Source organism: Aricia agestis, chromosome 4, assembly GCF_905147365.1.
Source record: "Aricia agestis chromosome 4, ilAriAges1.1, whole genome shotgun sequence".
Lineage (NCBI taxonomy): Eukaryota > Metazoa > Arthropoda > Insecta > Lepidoptera > Lycaenidae > Aricia > Aricia agestis.
This window is the reverse complement of record NC_056409.1, coordinates 6178135-6201631: the sequence shown is the minus strand read 5'-3', so window position 1 is coordinate 6201631 and position 23497 is coordinate 6178135. Positions and strand designations below refer to the sequence as shown.

Below are 23497 nucleotides of genomic sequence, written 5' to 3'. Positions count from 1 at the left end.
TGCATCAACTGCCCACTAAGCACTAACGATTAAAGAGATCTAAGAGCGAATCTATTATTTCAGTCGGCAATAGAGTCAATGTGATGTCTGATCGATAAATGTGTACTATTAGTACATTACACGGTACACATTAGATTCAGATGTAGAGCCAAGGAGATTGTCGATATAAGAGTATTGACAGTACATTCATCCAAATGGCTGGCCAACACTTTAGATGGAAGCCGGCCATGTATTTATGTAGGTATTTACGTTGTGAACTTTTCTGAACGGTCATTCCGTCACTGTTCACTGTAACGTACGTGAGAGACCTTTAATAAGTATTTAAATTTAATGACAAACTGTTTATTCTTATACATTGTGTTCACAGAAAAGGTATGGAGTTTATGCCAAAACTTTCATATAATTAAGTAACCATTGTGACATTTAGTAATTAATTAATTTAGTGAATAACAAGCCTTATTAAACGAAGGTTTTACAGGCTGCAAACTTCTATGTTGTCACTTTTCTGGTATAACAGGTGATCACCACTCACGGGCGACACTTGACAGTAATCGCTCGCCATCAGGCAAACCATCAGCTCTTTTAAAAAGCAAAATAGAAGCGAGCAATCGCTAAAGCATACATCACACCTATCCGCTTTGTAAAAACTTATTAAACCATTTTCCGCGTGCCGCGTGGAAATATTGCGGGCAATACGGATGCAATTATGGTCTTCGCTTGATGTATATCTACACGATTTGTTTAATGCCCCTTTAATAAGAAAATTATTAGCTTATATTTTTATATATTGTAAATTGGAAATTGTTTGTGCCTGTCTGTAAGGTACTTATTCAAGCATTAGATGACGAAACGATGAGTACTTACTAGCAATTGACGCAGGCAGGTTTCGCGCCGGAAAACATACAAATAATTCGCGATAAAGATCTCATTATTAAATTATACTAAGTAGTTTCAATATCTAGAGCTAAACATTTAACATAATATTATTATGTTTAATGTTACTGATGTGATATCGACACACAATATAAAAGGTAATATTATTGAATATCAACGCATTAATTATGGATTTACACTTGAAATTGCCGAAACCGCATTAATTAATAATAATCTACTAAATCATAATACAAACGAACGTTTAGCGTTATGCAAGTTATTCTGAACGCTCGCCTAATAAAATATTATGAGATTATACTAAACAGTGTTATACTTTTATTACATAACGTGACACGCATGTCCCGCGCTTGTATACACGTAGATAATAAAGCCTGCTTATCAGGAAAAAAAGGAAATTTTTTGTTGATGATGACTCTACCTTACAAAGAAAAAGCCGATCATTTTTCTGCTAATTATTAAAAAATATTATATTATGAATGTACATTGCAAAATTTATGTGTATTCCAATTCACACTATTCTATTTGATAATATGGTTTCCAAGCAGCCTCGGCATAATATTACATGGTTCGTACTTGAAAATACCAATTCTCAAGTACGAACCAATGTCAAATGCGTTCTGAAACTACAAAACATTTTGTCGTTTGTTTGATTTAGTGTTAGATATAAATTAGGATAGAGACTGGATCAAAGCTGTATTAATATTGGATTAAACTTTATTTAAGATTACTAATGGCCAGTGAATCAGTATAACTCTGCGCATTTAGGTCTGCGGCGGGCGCGGTGCGCAGGCGCGTCGTCTTACGAATCGAAAACAAGGGCGCGACAAGTCTGTCAAGGCTAATAGTGTTTACGTTCAGTTCGACACCTGTCTAGTGCACATCTAAAATAAGAATTTACACACTCAATCGGCTGTGACATTACGTGTACATAGTACGGCCAAATCCGATATGATTACTTAGTATTTAGGCGGTGAGATAATTTATGTCACGAGTCACGACTCACGAGCCGCGCGTTGCTACTCTACGTCATTTAGGAGCTCACACCGAAACTAGACGTAAAGCGACGCAACCACAGTTTCCATATAAACGGCGCTACATAACACTTCTCCTTATTTTCCTGTTCTGAGGATGCAACAATCTATAATAGCGAATTTAATCAATGTCAAGCGACGCCTAGTTGCGCTACGTTGCTTCTCGTTTTTGGTGTGCCCTGAGCCTAACTCTACACTCTACAATATTGAAAATAAAGTTATAACTTAATTCACAAATGGCTTGTTTTTATCGTCCTTGCATTTGAGAACACCATAGCACATTTCGTGCAACGTTATCTAAGCACCAGAGTCACCAATTATTTACCCTCGAGACCGTAAACGATACGGAGGCGGAAAAAATAAAAAGCAATTCCATTACTAGTGCTAAATTCAATTCGGGGAAGTTGGCGGTTGAGGGGCAAGACCGGTGAGTCGGGAGCGGTGATAAATTTGTCAATAGTCCTAGTATGGTCCGTTCAGTTACTTTACCTACCTAGTTCTAAGTCCTTATATCGTTGGAATAAGGGTAATGTTAGAGGTAAAATAAGTGTGAATACGTCCGGCGCGCTTTCAGACCGCGCACCAGCGATAAATCCCGCGCGTGATGTCAACGCCCGCCACCCGCCAGCGGCGCCCTACTGGGCTATAGGGATACGTTCTTCAAGAATTTAATGTGTTTGTCCCTTTACAAAAAAATATATAAGAAACAATTAATATTGTTAACAGATGGTATGGTTAAACTAACATTTGATGGCATTTGGGCTCTATCACCAGAACATTTCTGTTTTCAGGATGACAGCTTATAAAGAAGCTCTACTCAGCTTTACTCTTAGAGCATTAATGACTAACGTTAGCAACCAGCTTATAAATCAAGCCATATTTAAGATAAAAAAAACCGGCCAAGTGCGAGTCGGACTCGCGCACCGAGGGTTCCGACAGCTTAAAGGTATTATAGACCTGAGTATTTGGTATGAATTTCAATTTAATACCTCTACGCGTTTATGAGGAAATGGGTAGTAAGTTTAAAATTATTAAAAAAAATATATTATGTGATGTAACTAAAAATTTATGGTTTTCGTAATTTTTCCTTTATCTATGCTATAAGACGTTGCTTCGTACCAAATTTCAAGATTCTGAGTTCACGGGAAGCACCCTGTAGGTTTTGATTCCCTTGCAAGTGTCGAAAATTTGCGGCATAAACGGCTGTATTTTTTGATTGCGTTGGCTTAGAAGTTTGATTTTTTCACAGCTTCAAGGGACAGTAGACCTGAGTAATTGATATAAATTTCAGCTTCATACCTCCACGCGTTCCTGAGAAAAAGGGTCTTGACAGACGGACGGACGGACAGACGGACAACAAAGTGATCCTATAAGGGTTCCGTTTTTTCCTTTTGAGGTACGGAACCCTAAAAAGAGATTGAAGAATTCAGGAGATTAAAAAATATCCTAAACCTAAGTTAGTAGAACCCAAATTGTAGCTTAGTTCATTATTACTTTTATAGAACCTGTGTTTAGAACATATTTTATACTTTTCCAACTTTATTTCCTACTAGTTGTCAGTACAATACAAGATTTTTATCCTGAGAGTGGTGTCAACGGCCCCGCGCATTACTGGGCCACGAGAATCGTTTACGACGAAATAACGCCCGCCCTAGGGCTGCTACCTTATTGTATTACGAATATACAATATACTTATTACATACTAATGAGTAATAACGACTCATATTGCAAGAAAGGTCAAAAAATGATAATAGAGTTTGTAAACGATTAAGAAAATTTCAGGCGTAAGCTGGCTCTACTTCAGAGTTTAGAGTATGACATAACATTCGTTTTTCGGTGACGATCTTCAAATGTAAGCGATAAGGAAGACTATAGTTAGGAATAGATTGAGACTTGTAGCAGCCCTACGCCACTGTTATTTACCTATTGCAGTGCGAATTCACTTTAGCAACCATAAGACCAATTTAAACCACCCAAAGAAATCAAGAGCACATGTAATATTACGAAATCATAAATTAACTACAAAAAAGTTATGCAGCAAGTTTATTTACCATTAACAAGATAATTATTACAAAACTCACAGCCCTAGCAATTGTTGGACATGGGAAAACTCAAATATTTGATATTTATCTGCTAGCTACCAGCATACAAATCTCTTTATATTCAAATATGCGCCGCACACACTTAGAATCTCTTAAGATCGTTTTATGCTCGTTAAATAGTATTAAATTTGAGTTTATTGTTCCGCTATAAATTATATGTAGGACAATATAGTTTTATTATGTGTGCCAGTGGTATTTAAGTCTATTAAGTGATTGTGTTTGGGTAGGTTTTTAAGATGAAGAAAAAGCGCACCGAAAATTGTACCTCAAGTCTTTAAGATGAAAAAAAAAAAACGTTTTTAGAAACAAACAATGTTCGTTTCTAAAAACTTTTTTTTTTCCTTCAATACATAATATTCGTTTAATACAATAAACCATTTTTAGGGTTCCGTACCCAAAGGGTAAAAACCGTCCGTCTGTCCGTCTGTCTCCAGGCTGTAACTCAAGAACCGCTATAGCTAGACTTCTGAAATTTTCACAAATTGTGTATATCTGTTGCCGCTATAACAACAAAAACTAAATACAAAATAAAACTAATATTTAATTCCCATACAACAAACGTGTTGGTCATTTTTGCTCTATATCAATAATGACAACGGGTAGGTACTTGAATTTTTCTCAAAGGCGTTATATGTGTACTTTAATATTTAATAATAATATTAAAATAAAATAAAACATTAAGGAGGCTCTTATATAAAAAAACACAATTTTAGGCCTAATTTTGCTCAATAATGGTACGGAACCCTTCGTGCGCGAGTCCGACTCGCACTTGGTCGATTACTTATTTTTCGTATATTTTGTATAATATAAAAGAGTAGTAGATTAACTATTACAAGAGTTTTAAATTTCTGTTGCTATTAAATGTAGAGTAGACCCTTTTCTGAATTTTCAAAATGAATAAAACATGCATTAATTAATTCGTGAAACAAACGCGTTTTTTTAACGAGAGTTTAACATTGGTTTGACAATCCGTATAAATACTACTTTATCATGAGACATAATATTGAAACTATCCTTATTCTGGATTAAAAAAACATAATCGGGGTTAATATAAACAATTACAACACAAGAAGGAACATTTTTAAATGCAAGACCGTGCGATTCACGATTATAAAGTCATATTTCGTAGTGTGGAGGTGTGTGAGGGGTGAGGCGAAAGGGGCGGAGAGGGGAGGGGTTTAGTAATGAGGCCGTCTAGACGCTGAGCGCCGTACAATACTATATTGTGTTTGTATTGTGCTCGCATTGTACTAGATCCGTTAGAACTGACGGAATCACTTGATGACTGCATTCATAATAATTGTCATACACCATTAATTAGACTATACGCTCTATGTAGTGAGCTATGACTCTGTAGAGATTAGTCATTACTCATTAGTAACACTAAATCTAACGTTAATATGGAGCTATGATGTTTGATAGAGACTAAACGCTCCATGATCTGTCCAATTACTTCAAAGTAGCATGGTCACCGTAGAAAATTTTTCTTTCTGCGGACTGCGATAGATTCAAGATTAACCGCCGTACTCAGAGACATTTAATTACGATTAACCTTCCATTTAATGAAGAGTTTGACAGATAATGTATGGGGCTTATGTCAAAATTTTGAATTAATTACATTTAACTAATTAATGTTCCACTCTGAGTGCGGCAGTTAGTGACTTGAAAAAAATGCAATATTAATCAAAGAAAATCTGTCAGTGTTTCTATTCCTTCCTTTATCTCAGTTTGGCCATTTCTAAGCCCGCTGATGTTGATGGTCATAGACAAAAACAATATTTACGAATTGAATGCGTGAATGGAGCAAAAACTCTCTCAACCAGCGACAAACAAACAAAATCACTCGGAAACAATCGGGGAGCGAAAAAACAACGATAACAAGTTTAGCAGCGTTACAAAATACATTGAACTAGTTTTGATAAAGTTTTCGTCCGAACTTCCTACCGTAAACAGCTTCGGCCAAACACGCCTGACCCGCGCTGATAACCCATCTGCTATCTCGAGATAAACATTTACCGCGAATTATAATAAAATCATCATTATCGTGGTGTCACCGTCGATTTATCATTAGAAGAGTCGACTGCTGAACCCTTTAAAAAACAACCTCTACCTTGTATTGAGCAGAAGTCAGAACACCATATTTTATTTGGTAGTTACCAAGCTTCCGCGTAATGGTGTGGTAATTGACATAATATAGTGCTAAAACAGTCATCGCTCTAATCCCTCTTTTCTTGCACTGCCTACTAATATTATAAAGGCGAAAGCTTGTGAGGATGTATGGATGTATGGATTACTCTTTCACGCAAAAACTACTGAATGAATTTTAATGAAACTTTACAATAATATAGAGCTTATACACCAGGATAACACATAGGCTACAATTTTAACCGACATTCAAAATGGAATAGGTGATAAGTTTCTTTTTTTATGTTCAACGATTACTCCGCCGTTTATGAACCGATTTTCAAATTTTTTCTTTTAGTGTATAATAAGGTATCAATCCAAGTTGGTATCATGTTCACAAAAGTGGTGACCTGATGAAGGTATCCATAATTAATTGAGGGAACTCCTCAAAATGTATATGGAAACATCCGGTGGCTTCGGTTTCTTGGGAAGTATTCTAAGCATATGCTACCAATAAGTAAGATTTTGCACGGAGATGTACATGGTTACTGGTATACCTTGGTTCGGAAGGTCTTGAGAGAATTCCCGACTCTTTATAGATACAAGTCTGGGAGTTTGGGAGTTGTTTTAAGAACGGAAAGCATATTATGCTACTTTGCAAATCATCATTCATCATTTTGACCCTATTATTGGTACTTTTCATAGTCTTTTATTATATTTCACTTAAACTGCGGGTAACACCTCGAATCACAGATATTCGCTTATAATTTCGTCAAGATAAGCACTCCCTAGGGCACACCTGATATTTATTAATACATATATTAATCAAACAGTTTTCATTGTTACTAATGTCGATCAAGGCTACACAAGAGTTCCCATAATGGGCAAAAACGGCATTTGGCCAATACCAATATCACAAAATGAATATCATAACGACAATCATTTACCCTGTAGAATCTTGATCTACGGCACTACGACACTGTGCGCCCGCGCCGCCCGCGGTGCAAGATTTCGTACCGGTTTACATAAACGGCAGTAATGAGGCAGCAGGCAGCTGCTCGGCCTTGACAAGGTGGCTTCGACCGGTCGCCGCACAAAAACTATCCTACGGCAATAATATTTACCTAATTGATCGTTACTATAATGGCCGTCCCGTGCGAATTTGTTCGCTCCTACGCTTCCTACAAGTAGTAAAAACTTGCTCCATTGTTTTCACACAAGTTTTCTAGGATTTCTAGTTTAGTGCTCTAGCACTAGAGTAGAAATCAATATAAATTAACATAATCATCAATATAATAATAATATAATATCCATGGACGCTTCACACCACGTCAGTCTGGCCCCGTGCTAAGTATCTAAAGGACTTGTGTTACAGGTACCAGACAACGGAAATATATTTAATACTTTTATACTATACATATATTTGAGATTTTTATTATATCATACACATATTTAATACACATCCAGACCCGGGAACATTGAAAACTTTTTGTTCCGTCGGCGGGAATCGAACCCGCGACCCCCGGCTTGAGTACCAACGCGCTCACCACTGAGCCACAGAGGTCGTCATATAAATCAATACAAAAATATTGCTTGGTATGATCTCATACCAAGCAATATTTTTGTACTCTTTGTATTAGCCTTTCTTTATTAGTATTTATGTAATTATTATTGACCATAGTCCATAAGAGGTATAGTGTAAAAAAATCAGTATCAATATTACATTTTCTCATGCATTAATTTCACACTGTTATTAAACTAAAACGTAGCATAGGTTTTGCAACAAAAATTATATCTCGATATGAATAATTCAAAAAATGACCTTTAGATGTATAAAAATCTATTTTACGTAAACACAAACCGGTCCTAATTTCATTATATAAAGTTTAAATATAATAACTTTGCCATTTAAATAGCTCAAGTGGAAGTAAGTTAAAACTGTTTTCATGAGCATACAATATACGGTTATTATGTCTCCCAACAAACTATCGAGTCTATCTCTCCCTCCTGCAATAAAAATATCAATTTTACTGTGAAATTCCGTACACGGAACAAATCAGGTCAACTTGTGGTGATAATAAATTTATCACAAAGGCGTTTCGAAGAAACGTAGTAGTATATACTCTACATCCAATAAATGAATCTAGCAGGCAATAAAACCTATTTACGGACGAGAGAGCTTCGCCGAATTTCAGTTCCACTAATGTATGTTCTAGCTAAGTAATTTAGTCACCATTATTGTCATTAAATATGCAGTGAATATTTAAATCTAGTTATTTCTGCTTCGAGAAGGTATAGGAGTTAGCCAACTCCTTTCTTCCCTGTTTTAATTTAAAGGAATTAAAAAAAGATTTGGCTAAACCAAAAAGCGCTTTACAAACAAATTCTAACACTTTTGACTTTATCCGACGTTTGCGATTCGTCTCTCGATATCGACCATACCATACTCTAGCCAACACAACAGGGTCATCTTAGGTATATACGTAACGAAATCCTCATAAGTCATAACGCTTATTCGCGTCACGTGTGACGGTACATTTAGTATGATATGTTGTTATTTAATCCGTCTCATGCGATCACTGGCGAGCGGACTCCTTTGTCCATGTCGATGTCATTACCGCGGTCGCGTGATCGGGCCGAGTAAAAGTGTACGACGGCCGCGGCGACACGTGCTACCAGATCTCATTTCTATCCTATTCTATTTAATAGTCATAACTCACAACTCCTAAAAGTTCTAATAGACTTAGAGAAACTTTCAAAAGGCGGTTACAAAAATTCTGGCTATTAACAAAGTAATCACGCGGATAACGAGAATCACGGAGTCAAGATGTAGAGAGTCCACATATTTTTTTTCAAAATCGTCATAAAATGTTCGCATTTAAAGCATATGAGCAAATTAACGCAACTTACAGATGAATTACGGCCTATCCACATCTCCACGTCACGACTCACGACGTCATCCACGTTCCACGTTGAAAAGACGTACCTAAAATGTTGCTACACCGCGACGTGCATTTTCACATTACGTTGACGTAAATTTTCACGTCACGTCAACTAACGTGCTACGTTACCGCACCGCTCCACGTTGACGCCGATCGATGTCATAACGTGGACAATGGACATGTGGACAGGCCCTTAGATCCCTAGTCTTAGATTTTGATTCTTACTAGGTTCAATGGTAAGTTTTCCTATTATCAGAACCATGATTGTCAGTAATAACATTTTAGTGCTAGTATTTAATAACTCGATGGTTAACTCAAATATTTATTGAGTAGGCCGTATAAGTCTTATCTAGACATAAACAAACACACTTTACACAAATGCGTGTCTAAATTAAAACCCTCATTCAAAGTATTCAGATCCAATAATCCAATAAAGTAACCATCAGTGGGCAAAATACATTATTAACAGGTAGGTGCAACAAGAGGCTAAAGCCGATACGTTCAACAGTTACGTAAATAAATTCGCCCATAAACATACAATGTTAGTTTACATTAGCGGCAACGGGCAAGTAATAGTTATATTCGCGGGTTTCGATGTATTGCCGAAGTTGCCATTAACAATAAAATGTGTTGTCGCAATAACTGGTGTTGCCAGTGTCGTTAAAGTTTTAACGACTTACAAACACTTTGATATTTTCATTTGACACGGTTCAGCGATGCTGCCGGTGTTGATAGGTTGAATAACTAAATTATGTTTATGCATCTAGTACTTAGAATATTATACTGTTTCCATCCTGGAAGATCCTTAAAATATTTATATCACACTAATATTATGATTTATGATGAATTAGGCCACATAATTTAATAGTCTGCATTACATAAGTCACCCCAGTAAGTTTTACCCCAACAAAATACTGTAATAACTATAGAATATTATAGTATTCAATTATATCGACAATATTAAGTAGAGACTAACGAGTTCCTAATCTGAAATAGCGGATGTGGTTTTGTTGCGATAACTTTATACGATAACTAGTGATTTAACGTCTCATGTAATTAACTTCAATAAACCAAACATTCAAAAATCCCCAGCAAAGTAAATCTAGAGATGTATTAGCCAAAAACGCCGATATCTAGTCACTAACAGCTAGTCTCCCTAGTTGCAACGCGAATTTAAAAATGAAAATACATTTCCAGGTCCAATTTTAATTTATCGCGGGGCAAATGCACAGTTTTTAATCTAGTAGCCGCAGGTGGGATTACGGTAACTAGATACAACGTACACAAAATGGAAGTGCAAATACCTAACGAGTTATTAAAACTCAACAAAAGCAATCGCCTTATCTCCCGCCCGACGCTCGCCGCGACCCACTTAACTCTCACTGCATGGTATGCTGCTTATGTAATGTTTATCATAAATTCATAATTCATAAGAATCATAAGCCACAAATCACAATATACTTACAATAAACATGCAAGGAGGATTTAATGAATTGCTTTTGGAAAGGTAGTCTGGTATTGGCCTCCGAAGCCTTAGCTTTGATCAGATATTAGATCTAATGAAATCTAAGGCGGACCAAAATAATCATGTTACCGACTGTTAATTTCAAAGAAAACAAACGTTGAAATCAAACACTGCTCCCTTTTTACTATTCGCCGCGAATTCGCCGCGATTTACCACCGTAAAATCGCATAATTTGCTAATCGCCAGTATAAGTCTCATAGGATCTACTTACTACACGTGTGTGTTAATCCATTTCAAACATTAAAGCCTTTTAAAAATCAAATATAAAGTAAACAACATGATCCCGAGGGATTAAAAGTTAAATCGAATGTACTGTAAATATTTGAACCGTAAAACATCAATCGTAATAACAAATTGCAATTTATTGGTGTATGACCAACTTATTAACGGATTAATATCTCAAAGGTATTTATTTAGGCAAAAGTCAAATATCATTTTGTTTGATTTTAATAACCCCCCAATTCGTTTCTTAAGAGTGGCGGTTAACAAATAAAAGCAGTCAGGTTCCTACTCCAGTGTTTATTGTCCATTGTACTTATATTATAATAAGTTATAATTGTAGAGGGTTTTTGCATCAAATGGGTTACAAATTAATGGTTTGGCTAATTTTCACACACTTATGACAGATTTGCAAGGCGTCTTTTGTAAGTTATACACACTACGGTCTACCGGAGAGGTCACCTGTGCAGGTATGCCTGCGGATGTGTCACTCAAAAGAATTGATTTTCGATTTTGCGCAGGTCCAAAAAACTGCACAGGTATATTCCCACACACATTCCGGTCTACTTGCGCAGGCATACCTGCACAGGTGGAGCTCTCCGGTAGACCGTAGCGTGTATGGCAACCATTACGCAATTGAAATCTGTCAAATCAGTACAAAATTAGAAATGCATCTAAGCTTCGCATTTCTCTTCTTCGCATTTCATAGATCTGGATTGACCCTTAAGAGCCCATATGACCCTAACTTGACTACATACTTTAACCTAGATCTCAAAATCTGTAAGGTCTAGAAAACTGATTTTTTGACACAAGTAACTTCAGTTCATAAAGATTAAATGCTCAAGACGAAAACACGATTACTCAAAAAATGCTCGATAGTTTCTTTTTTACAAAAAACCTTGTTTTAGACACATTTTTGCTTGGATAAAAAGGTATTGATAAAACCTAAATTTGCTCAAAACACTTTTTTCATAATCATTATATAGTTCGTCTTTTATTCAAGTAAAACTAACTCGGCGATGATTCCGCGCCGTCCTTTTCCACCTGGCATATGAAAGACGGGCGTGAGTGTGAAGAGAGAAGCACGATGTTTGATTTTTAGAGTCAGGTGAGCTCTTAAACTCACACCCGAGATACGAGCCCTAGTGCAATTAATTAAAAAAAAAACAAAACGGAAACTCACCCTGATCGGCGCCGGGAAGAGCGACGAGGCGTCCGCCTCAGCGGCGTACGCGTGCGACATCTGGTGGGCGCGCGCCTGCCGCTCGCGCTCGCGGTCCCGGTCGCGCTCGCGGTCGCGCGCCTCCCGCGACTCCCTCGCGTCTCGGGACTCGCGGCTCTCGCGGGCGTCGCGCGCCTCGCGGTCGCGACTGTCTCGGGCGTCGCGGGTGTCGCGCGACTCGCGGCCCCAGGGACCGCCACCCGCGCCCGCGCCGCCGCCCCCGCCCCGGTCCCACTTATCGTACCTGAAACGAAAGACGTGTTCATTAATCTGTGACCCTGAAAGCTGTGGTCCCGAAAGTAACATTATAGTTCCACATGGAAGTAGGTAATGGCGCCTATAACACCTAACACGATACGTCGAAAAGCATCATAATATATAATCGGTATTCGGCCACCTTATTTCAGTTACGACGGGCCATTACGGCTAAAAGCTAACCTAATGCAGCATTTTTATGGAAAAATGTTACGCTTTATTAGCAATGTAGGAGTAACCAACGCATTTCCTCGTTCGTTCCACGTAACAGCGCCATTGGACTGAGTCGCATACGGCATAACGCATTTGTGATACTCTACAATTGCTCACTGTACTGTATGTACTTTCCTAAAACTAATCTACCTAATCTTAACCAAAATTAGCACCATTTACCTAGTCTAAGGTAAGATAATGAGGTAGATAGTGCTATTTTAAATACTTTGCTTTTACTTTTAAATAATTTGATTACTGGCTACAAACTTTAAAAATCAACCCACACAAAAATGTCACCCAACTTCCCAAGCCCACAATCACCTATTACGTACAAAATTAGCGCATTTAACACATCGTGAGTGGAAAATTCGGTAAATATTTTGAGCGCATACTACAGAAATTGCAAAAATATACTGCGTTGAAAATCAATTTTGTCTTCTCCAGTAGGGAGGGATGGCATTGACATTTGACATAATAATATGCATTTCGACAAGCGAGTTGCATTTCATTAAATCGGTTTTGACATCCATGTTTATGCTTCCTCCCGCTCACTCGTACTGCGACAGAAGAGTACAACCGACACGCGATCGCTAAGTTTCCGCACGTGTGGCCTACACATGCTGTTCAGTAATTAGCACGGTAGAAGGCCGACTTGTCAGTCGTCTGAAGGAGTAACAAGGTTATCATATTCGTTTTCAAACTTCCTAAATAATTAATTACGCGTGAGTTACAACTCATACCTCGACCTTGGCATTTGCAGAATACTATTTCAAAAATCAAACGAAAGAAACACAATTAACAATAGAACTAAACAACGCAAAAAATACGTCATTCAAATAGCGACACATTAGCGAAATGAAGTTTAAAAATTCCACTCTCATTTGATTCACATTACCAAGTGTAAGGAACTACGTATGTGGGCGTATCAGAATCACGAGCAGGGCTGAACAAACCAACTCATGATTTTTTATTAAATAGGTATTGCCTAGATAAAGCTTACATTTTCATTAAAGTGAATTTATTAAAGCATAATACTATGGCAATAAATTAATAGCGAGTCCGATTAATTTTTGGTAAACGTCGTCTTAAATTGCGTTTTGTAGAGCAAAATTGAATGACATTTTCCGAGCGTTGACACCCCTAGTGACGACAGCGGCATTACAAAGGATCCGTAGGTTATTACACAGACTGAAAAGGCGTTGTGGAAATCATCGTTCAATTTTAACCACGCTGTGGGCGAGGCCCGAGACTGCCTTTCGGTAGTTCGTGACGTCAAATTTGTGTTATCTTATTTTCTAAACGATTTTTTTTTAGTTTGGCGCAGTTTAGTTTTTTTTTCAGCATTAGTAAATTTGATTGGCACGGAAGTGTAAGTAACATTTTAAGTAATTAATTAATTTTTGTAGAGTTGATGTGATTAGTTATTATCTAAAGTCGATAAAAATTAAAAATATCAATTAGACTGGGATTTCCGGATGACGGTGACATAAAATTCCGTCAGCACAGGATTTTCCGTGATCAGAAGTTGGCATCGTTAGCAGTAGAGAGATTTGTTTTCAAAATATTATTATCCTGTTAGAATCATTTAAGACAGAAATTACGCTTTTTACGCTAAATACTTCTTCGGGATAATCGGTATGGTATCGGTACTTTTAGTCGTGCTAAAGGACAATGGATGATTTTTAATTCTGGGAAATTCCTGACCTGCGCTATGACGAATTTCGGCGCATCAAAGTTGCAGACAAGGTGAAGCCAAACGAGCGTAATTTTATGAGTCGTGAGTCGCAGAATTTCGGTTGGCAGAAATTCTGCTGCATTTAGTTTTATGGAAAATTTCTACTTCATTCACACGAGCGTAATTTTGTAAGTCATCATTAGTACGAAAAATAATTTACGCGACCGAAATTCTGCGACTCACGGCTCACAAAATTACGCTCGTTTGGCTGCACCCTAATGTAGTAGGTATAACCCAATGATATTCTATGTTACTAACGTAACTAGATTGGAAGTTTACGGTAGCAACGCGTTGCCACTTCGAAGATGCCTGCAGGCATATCTCACATACATAATGACATAACGAATATATGACTTGACATTGTCTTTTGAACAAAAAAGTGGTTACGCATTTATGAGAATCTTTTGTAAGACATTGCTACTCTAGTATTTTAGAAACTCATTGGTATAACTTGTCAAAAAAGAGTAAGTATAGACGCTGTACACAATTTTGAAATCACATAAAAAATATGAAAACTTTATTAAATCGAAATAAAAATGTGCAAGGTGATAATATATTTTAAAGTGTATAAGCGTTCTCAGTGGAAATACAATGAGAAAAAAGTGACAAAAAACCTCTTTTTGAGCGTGATTACGTAATAGAAAATGTTGTCACAATAGACATAACTACCAGTAGTTCGACTGCAAAGAAACGGACAGGTTTCAATATCTGTCAAATTCGTCGGATTTCACTAGGATTATGAATGGATTGTGCCTCGCGCTGGCTGATATAATTTATTTTTAAATATTTAAAATAAAGATTTCAAAATTGGATTCTGACAATTTTAATCGCATGTGCCAAAACACAAACAACAAAACGACCAAAGAGGAACACGTCCATCGAATATGTCATATTTTTTAATTCGTAGGTAACAAGCTAACAACCCTAGCGACGATTTTCGTCATAATACGTGAAATTTAAAAATTTCAACATCAGTTCTAAGTCGGCATACTCTATACTTCTGTCTACTCTGATGTTGTACTGCGTCTACTCTTTTTTTACAGACATTAAAATTCATTTTCTTTTAGTACAGTTTATCAATATCTGCAGAAAATAGTTTTTATTGTTCGTAGAGAAAATATCATACCTTTGCATGTGAATATTATCGTGAAGTTAGTCGCAGTATATTATTACCGGTAAAACCGATTGGTTTTGTGACGGATATTCGCGCCATTTCCCGCGTAATAACACACGGTGTGTGGCGACTGGACTTTTAATCATCATCGACGGAAAATTAATTATAAATACATCACCGTTAAAGAGGCAACTCCATAATTGAAATTTTGTGAGTCGATAATTAATTTTTAATATTTATTAATTTAATCACATAAACATAAAGGAAGTATTTACAACTACTTTGTTTTGATTATTAAAATAATTAATTCGTCATAAAAAATAATCCTGATTCTTGTTAAGTAAAGAATAAAGAAATAATTTATTTAGCAGGTGAGCGGTAAAACTCTTATGAAGTTTAATAAAATTAAAGTAATTCGTTCTTCGATGTCCATTTTTCTAAAAGACAAAAGTAGAAAGTTTGTAGGCGACGATCAAAGATCAAAATTAATTATATTTTTACCTCATAATATTCATCATCCGTTCGTTGAGTTATTTTAACACCTCGTGAACGTTATAAAAAAATCGGCCAAGTGCGAGTCGAACTCGCACATGCAGGGATCCGCACCATTATGGAGCAAAATTAGGCCAAAAATTGTGTTTCTTGTATGGCAGCCTCCCCTTAATTGTTTATTTTATTTTAATATTATTATAAAATATTAAATTACACATATAACTAAGGATTTTCTGAAAAATTCAAGTACCTACCTGTTGCCATTATTGATATAGAGCAAAAAATCACGTTTGTTGTATGGGAGCCTCCCTTAAATATTTTTTTTTATGAAATAAGGGGGCAAACGAGCAAACGGGTCACCTGATGGAAAGCAACTTCCGTCGCCCATGGACACTCGCAGCATCAGAAGAGCTGCAGGTGCGTTGCCGGCCTTTTAAGAGGGAATAGGGTAATAGGGAAGGGAATTGGGGAGGGTAGGGAAGGGTAGGGGATTGGGCCTCCGGTAAACTCACTCACTCGGCGAAACACAGCGCTAGCGCTGTTTTACGCCGGTTTTCTGTGAGAACGTGGTATTTCTCCGGTCGAGCCGACCCATTCGTGCCGAAGCATGGCTCTCCCACGTATAAATTTTATTTTGTTTTTAGTATTTGTTGTTATAGCGGTAACACAATCTGTGAAAATGTCAACTTTCTAGCTATTACCGTTCTTGAGTTACAACCTAGTGACAGACAGACGGACAGACGGATAGGCGGACAGACAACGAAGACTTAGTAATAGGGTCCCGTTTTTACCCTTTGGGTACGGAACCCTATATAAATGGTTGGTAATTTTTTTTTACTTTTATGCGCGTTTTCACCAACTCTGTCCTCTAACGTCAACTTATAGGTAAGTGTTGGTGAAATTGTCGCTAGAGGACTCATAACTTTAGTTAGACCGGTCGGTGAAACAATCATTGCTCTCTAGTCTCCCAGACTTCTAATCTAATCGAGACAGATATTAAATATTAATGGAATGAGAACGTTAGACAAACACTGTTCAGGGATTGACACTAATTAAAAATATAAAGTTTCTGCAGCAGACAGAACAAAACGAAGTTGGCCTTTCAGTCCTGGAGACGACAATAGGAGGTCCCGGGAGGTTTTAAATTGTGGGATTATAGATGCAGCGGTACAGTCGGAGCTCTTTAATAAATATCTGTTCGTTGTAGCAAATATGCAGCAGCGATTCATTTTACAGTTATCTCAGGGTAACACTACAATTTCGAGATAACAAATTGCCTAAACACGAAATTGTAAAGTTTAAAGTACTATTATAATTTGTACTTAATGTTAACAAAATTCGTTAAGCGAAATAGTGATATCGATCATCTCGACGTATGCAGTATGCTTCTCTTTTGCTCATGCAGCATGCTACATAATAATATTTTTAGCAATTACTAGTGAACGCGCCAGATTTGCGTATCAGAATTATAGAGGAAGACAATTTTAATAATATTAAGAAAGGATTTATTATTTATCTGATCTTAATAAAACATAATTTATTTAACTTTTTGCTCACTTAAACTCCAATAAGTTGTAATAGATACAAATAATGAAGTTAGCTCAATGCAGGCCGCAACCTCGGCCCTCACGAACAATGATATTGCGAGGGTCACGCCTACTACACACAGAAAACAGATATTGATCCGATAAAGGTAGAGACAGACATCAATACTTATTATAGTTTGAATAAAGTTATACAATGTAATAAAGTGTAATAAAGTTATAAGTTTATAATGTATTTCAAGTGTCATTGTGATAAAGATAAGTAAGTACATGCAGTTAGTTATAGACTATTTAACCGTGTAGAAATAGTTAATGCTCTACATTCTACACCTTAAAATATAACATCAAGGGCCTATTTCACCACTTTCTGATAAAATGCCGAATAGGTTATCCACAACTTTTTTGACAGATTCTCCATACTTGATCTGTCAAGTTAATTGGTGGATAGCCTATTCATCACTTATCGGGAAGTGGTGAAACAGGCCCTTAGGCTTTTACTACACATATTTATATATTGTCTTAAATATAATAAAACCAGCCTATTATATACCCTACAACCATAGACAACTGTACAAAATGAAAGAACTGGAAAAGTTAATACTTTTCCAACGCTTTTTTTTCTCAATCGAAGCTCTGCTACGATTCGCAAAAAACACCAAAGTAGCTTCAGTTTATTCATGCGGTTTGGGGTATAAGTAACTCACTTGACGATCGAGCGCGTAATTAATTTAGCATAATATAAGCAGATCAGGTTAATGTGGCGACACTAGAGATGACTGTTATCGATATCGATATTATAATAAAAATACATATCTATGATAAAGCGTTTTAATATACGTATATTCATTTAATAACCTCGTTTAAATACTTAATCCGGGTTATCTTACTAAGACATTACGAAAATAAATTAAATAACTGCTTATGTACAGATTTAAAGCTGTAAACGTCTGATTTTGCGCACACGATATGAGCATACACTAAAAAGGATTTATTTTTTTCTATTTTCTGCCAAAAATCATTTTAGCCAATCTCGGTCGATCTGAACTCACAGATTACTAAATACAGTAAAATATAGTTAGTTACTACGTACTAAATAGTTACTAGTTAAGTACTACTAGACTTCAGTAGTCTCGTCAACATCAACAGCTTTAACTTGGCTCTTCACATTTGTTTTTGATTGGATATGAAGAATTTAATTTATCTATGAAAACAATTATGATTAAAATTGAAATATTGTCTGTCGATATCGATGTTCAGTTAATTCATCAGCCCTAGCCGGCGCCCGACTGTAACCATCGCCGCGCCTCAGGTATCGAGTTCGGCCGATATTTCTATATTGGTAACTAATAATTAAGATGTCACTGCGAGAATGATACTCACTTAATATTTAATACCGGGCGGAATGTGAGTTTTACTCACTTCTCACCATGTGTATGATGGAAATTAGTGTCTTTCGTGTTACAATGCTAACTTATTCGACGCAGTAAAATTGGTCGGGAAAATGATTTGAAATAAAAAAATGGATCTTATGTATAGCCAGATATTATATTGGTCAGATGATGAAGTTGTAACTTACCTAAAGTTACAAGGTTTATTTAAACTATAAGGAAAAAAATGATTACTTGTCCTAATGTTATAAAATGTTAGTTGTTTGTTCTTCTACTCACGTCTTTAATTTTTTTTTCTACGGACACTTCACACCACGTCAGTCGGGCCCCGTGCTAAGTACCTGAAGGACTTGTGTTACAGGTACCAGACAACGGAAATATATTTAATACTTTAATAATATACATTTATTTAAGATTTTTACTATACGATACACATATTTAATACACATCCATGAGTCGTGATCCAGGAACTTTTGAAAACTTTTTGTTTCGTCGGCGGGATTCGAACCCGCGACCCCCGGCTTGAGCTACCAACAGCCTACCAACTGAGCCACAGAGGTCGTCAAATTGACATTAACATGTGAGAACTTACACTCAACACTCTAAAGGCTGAAAGGCACTTATCTCATTTATATTCATATTGTTCAGGGCAATAAATGTCAGCTGCCACAAAAGTATTGGCTTTTTCAGTTCCTGTATTTTTACCAATTCCAGAATATTCGTAGTACAATATTTAGCAATTTTCCCCGACGGCCGACATAGTTTTGATCAGGTTTATTTATTTCGTGTATGAGCTGAATTTCATTTTTCTATCGATAAATCATTTTAAATTTTAATCTAAAGTATAACTTTTTGTGTGGTATTCAATCTAGAAATTATATCTAGTATCCTATTGGTAAAATCATGCTTTTATCGTTATTAGAGCTCCTTACGACGCGGGTGGATACCAAAAATAGCAAAACCTTTTAGGCTATCATTTTTCAATACGAATTTATCGATACTATGATTAATTAGAAGTTACGGAGGCATAAAAAGGAAAACGATTCATCCGTTACAGAGCACTTACGTCCATTATTATTTATGCGCAAACGCTTAAATGAACTTAAATCCATCCTTCCATACAAATAATGTAATTTATGCGAGAGATTGTCTGTCTCTCTTATTTCGGTACAGGGTTACTTTCGAGACATATCAAGATGGGTTTTGTTCCGAAAAATATACGATTTCCGTGCGATAATCGAATCTTTGCGATCAAAGTTGCGTATAAAATTTAGTAAAACACTTTTGTCAAAGACATCAAAGTATGTACCTATACAGCTTATCTGTATGTACGTGCATAGCTAGCAGTGATAACAGATAAGACTGTAGCATGTCTGTTCTAAATATAATAATAATCAATCTTTATGTACGTGATCGTATTGAGTATTTGCACGATACACAATTTTGCAAGCTATATCTAAAAACCACGCACGTAATCTATCTATGCTTAAGAGGGCGACTAACCTCAAAAATCAAACATCGTCCTTCTCTCTTCACACTCACGCCCGTCTTTCATATGCCAGGTGAAAAAGGACGACGCGGATTCATCGCCAAATTAGTTTTTTCTCAATAACTCGATAAATATACAACATTTTAAAAATCCGCTAGGTCAATCTCTCAATGATAGAATTTTATACAATGTGTTAAAATATTAACTTAGTTCAATGCACGGTTATGGCAATAAATGAAAAATTCGTGAAAATTAGACGCATCTTTGTGATTTTTTTCTATCGAGAAAATTTTAAAATAGCGTGTTTTTGCTGAGATCGAATTCTCGGAAATATAATGTAGTATCTAATTTTAGAAAATGAAACAATTCGGGGCTTATTTTCAAGTATAAAAATGAATTATAAAATCGACACTTTAGGATTAGTCGCCCCCTTAAGAGGATTCCACACCGCCATTTTTCCATACAAACGCTGTCCCCTGTTTCCTCCCTGGATAATGCCGGTAGAGTTATGATTTTTTTCCTGAATATCTATGGCCACTATTAGCATGTCCCTATGTTTTCTTTTTTTTCATAATTTTATTATTAAAAAAGATAAGAACGTCCAAAAACCCAAAAAAATGGCCAGATTTTCTTCTGTGTTCAAACACCCAGAAAACAAAAGTGGCTAGCATATACAAAAAAAATAAAACATAGGAACACAGCTCAAGCCTTGCTTTAATTCTTAATGAAAAAAGTACTTAAATCGGTTATGTTTTGGAGAAGGAATCAGCGGACAACGAATCGAAGATTTTCTGTTCTTTTATTAGTACTTTTGTCGTGTTGTCTTTATCGCGCTCTGCGGTGGGAGACTTGAGATTGGTGAGACAGCAATACATTTTCAAATACCTATTTTCAATTTCTCTCGCCCCTGGTGTATCCTCTTAATGTAATTTTAAGAGAATAATCGAAAAGGAATGTAAAGTAGAGAGTGAAGTAAGAAAGAAAGAAACAGCGCCGTTGAATCGGGCGCACACACACATACAATATTACCTAGTTCAACCACGTCTGCAAATGATGTAGTCATTTATTTCGTGATTATACATTTTGGAGCTTCCTAGGGAAAAGAAAAAAAAATCGAACGAGTGCGAATCAGACTTGCGCACAAAGGGTTCCGCACCGTTATAGAGCGGAAGTCAAAAATTATGTTTTTTGTATGAGAGCGCGGACAGACAGAGGGACAGACATCGAAGTGTCAGTAATAGGGTCCCACTTTTACCCTTTGGGTACGGAACCCTACAAATTGAAACTGATCGAGCCATCGTTTTGTCTGCTGTACAATGTACTTGTAACACACTTACCTTCTAAAGTACTCACATTAGACAACAGTACCTACTACCTACATCAATTTCCTACAACGGAGTCTTCTTGGAAGACGGAGCTCAATAAACAATCAATTTGACATCACGCAAGTCACAAGTAACCTAGGGCTAAGGCTTAGGAAATTCCACGATACGCAAAACGCGATGAGTTGTCTGGCTTCGGGGAGACACTTGACGGTCCTCCGGTCCTCCAGCGCCTGTCAACTAACTGTCACGTAAACTGACGTGCAAGACTTTGTTTTCTTTTTTATAAAAAAAAAAAACAGAAGTTAGATATACAAATAAATACTGAAGTATTTGAAAGGATCTTTAATAAATACTTCATCTTTACTATCTCTTTTTAGGGCCCATAAATTAATTCTTTATTAATTTTAAATACTATCATTTTAAATTAATAGAATCCAAAATTTCGACCCGAATCAATAATCATAATATTTCAGACCCAGCTGCAAGATAAACTTGAAAATACTTCTGTGCAAATTAAATAACAATTACCGCGTTAAACGAGACAAAATTTTATTAGCCTTTTCATGAGCCTAGACAAAAACTAAAGCAACTGTAGAGGCGCATTAAAATTCCATAGGAAAACACGGCGTGTTAGCGGCGCGTATGCCGTTCGCACTGCGGCCGTAACATAAATTACTTTCAAGCGGGAAATCTCGCGGTAGCACAGACCGTACACAGATATTATGTTACTGTTGACAGAACCTTCGTGCTGAGGACATAAGGCTCACGCCGCACGCGTAAAACGCAGGGGTAAAATAACTCTGAACGACAGTACACTCGACTGTTGACAGAACATTCGTGCTGAGGACATAAGGCTCACGCCGCACGCGTAAAACGCAGGGGTAAAATAACTCTGAACGACAGTACACTCGACTGTTGACAGAACCTTCGTGCTGAGGACATAAGGCTCACGCCGCACGCGTAAAACGCAGGGGTAAAATAACTCTGAACGACAGTACACTCGACTGTTGACAGAACCTTCGTGCTGAGGACATAAGGCTCACGCCGCACGCGTAAAACGCAGGGGTAAACTAACTCTGAACGACAGTACACTCGACATTAGTTGTCAGGTACCTCATTAGCTTGAGCCAAGAAACTTCTGGAGGGTTGATGTGTAAAAAAACACTGATAATACAATGATAAGCAGGCTGCAGGAAACTAGCTCTACAACTAAATCACAACTGCTTAAAATGGACGCAGAACAATATTATTCTATTAAAAATAACTAATAAGCAATAATTGGGAAAAATGTAAACACCGAGTTTTTCTGCCAACAATAAAGCATCGACTTGTAGCATTCGAAGCCAGACGATGCCCCCAAAAAACATCCAACCCCCAACTTTTATTTATTAGTTTCGGGTCCCCATCGTAAATCAATCAGTGCAAAATCTAGACCAGCCGAAAGATAAACCGCTGGATTTTCTTAATCGTACAAAACGAATCCTAATCGATCACGGAGAAATTCAAATACGTCCAAACTTCGCCAATAAATCTCCAAAGTTTCAAGATGGTCGAATCGAGACGTAACTCAGTCTTAAAGACAATACAGCTCATAATAATTGTTTCGCTCGGAATAATTTAACAAAAACTAGAGCAGCTGTACTGCGTGTATTGTGTAGCTCAACCTGCGGCCCGCGAGCCACATGACCTTTCGATACTTTTTCAGTGGCCCGCGTTAAGTCGAACCATTTTGAAATTAACGCCTACCGGTAAAATAAGTAGTGTAAAATCGTCGTGAAAGTCGGGTCAATTTTTCTAAGCTTTTAACAAGATAATTTTGAAGAACGCTATTTTTTAACCCTAAAAAATTTTGGCCCGTGACACCAGCACCAAAAGTATAATAA

At 36.8% G+C, this 23497-nt stretch overlaps 1 protein-coding gene across 6 annotated transcripts in view; it reads right to left on the bottom strand.

Moving 5' to 3' along the window:
• Positions 1-23497, bottom strand: part of LOC121726676 (AF4/FMR2 family member 4) — a 229147-nt gene that overhangs the window by 93702 nt on the left and 111948 nt on the right. For all 6 annotated transcript variants that reach the window (XM_042114140.1, XM_042114142.1, XM_042114138.1 and 3 more), the window contains one exon: positions 12021-12303. In XM_042114140.1, the coding sequence (XP_041970074.1) occupies positions 12021-12303 (283 nt within the window). The remainder of the gene's footprint in view (positions 1-12020; positions 12304-23497) is intronic.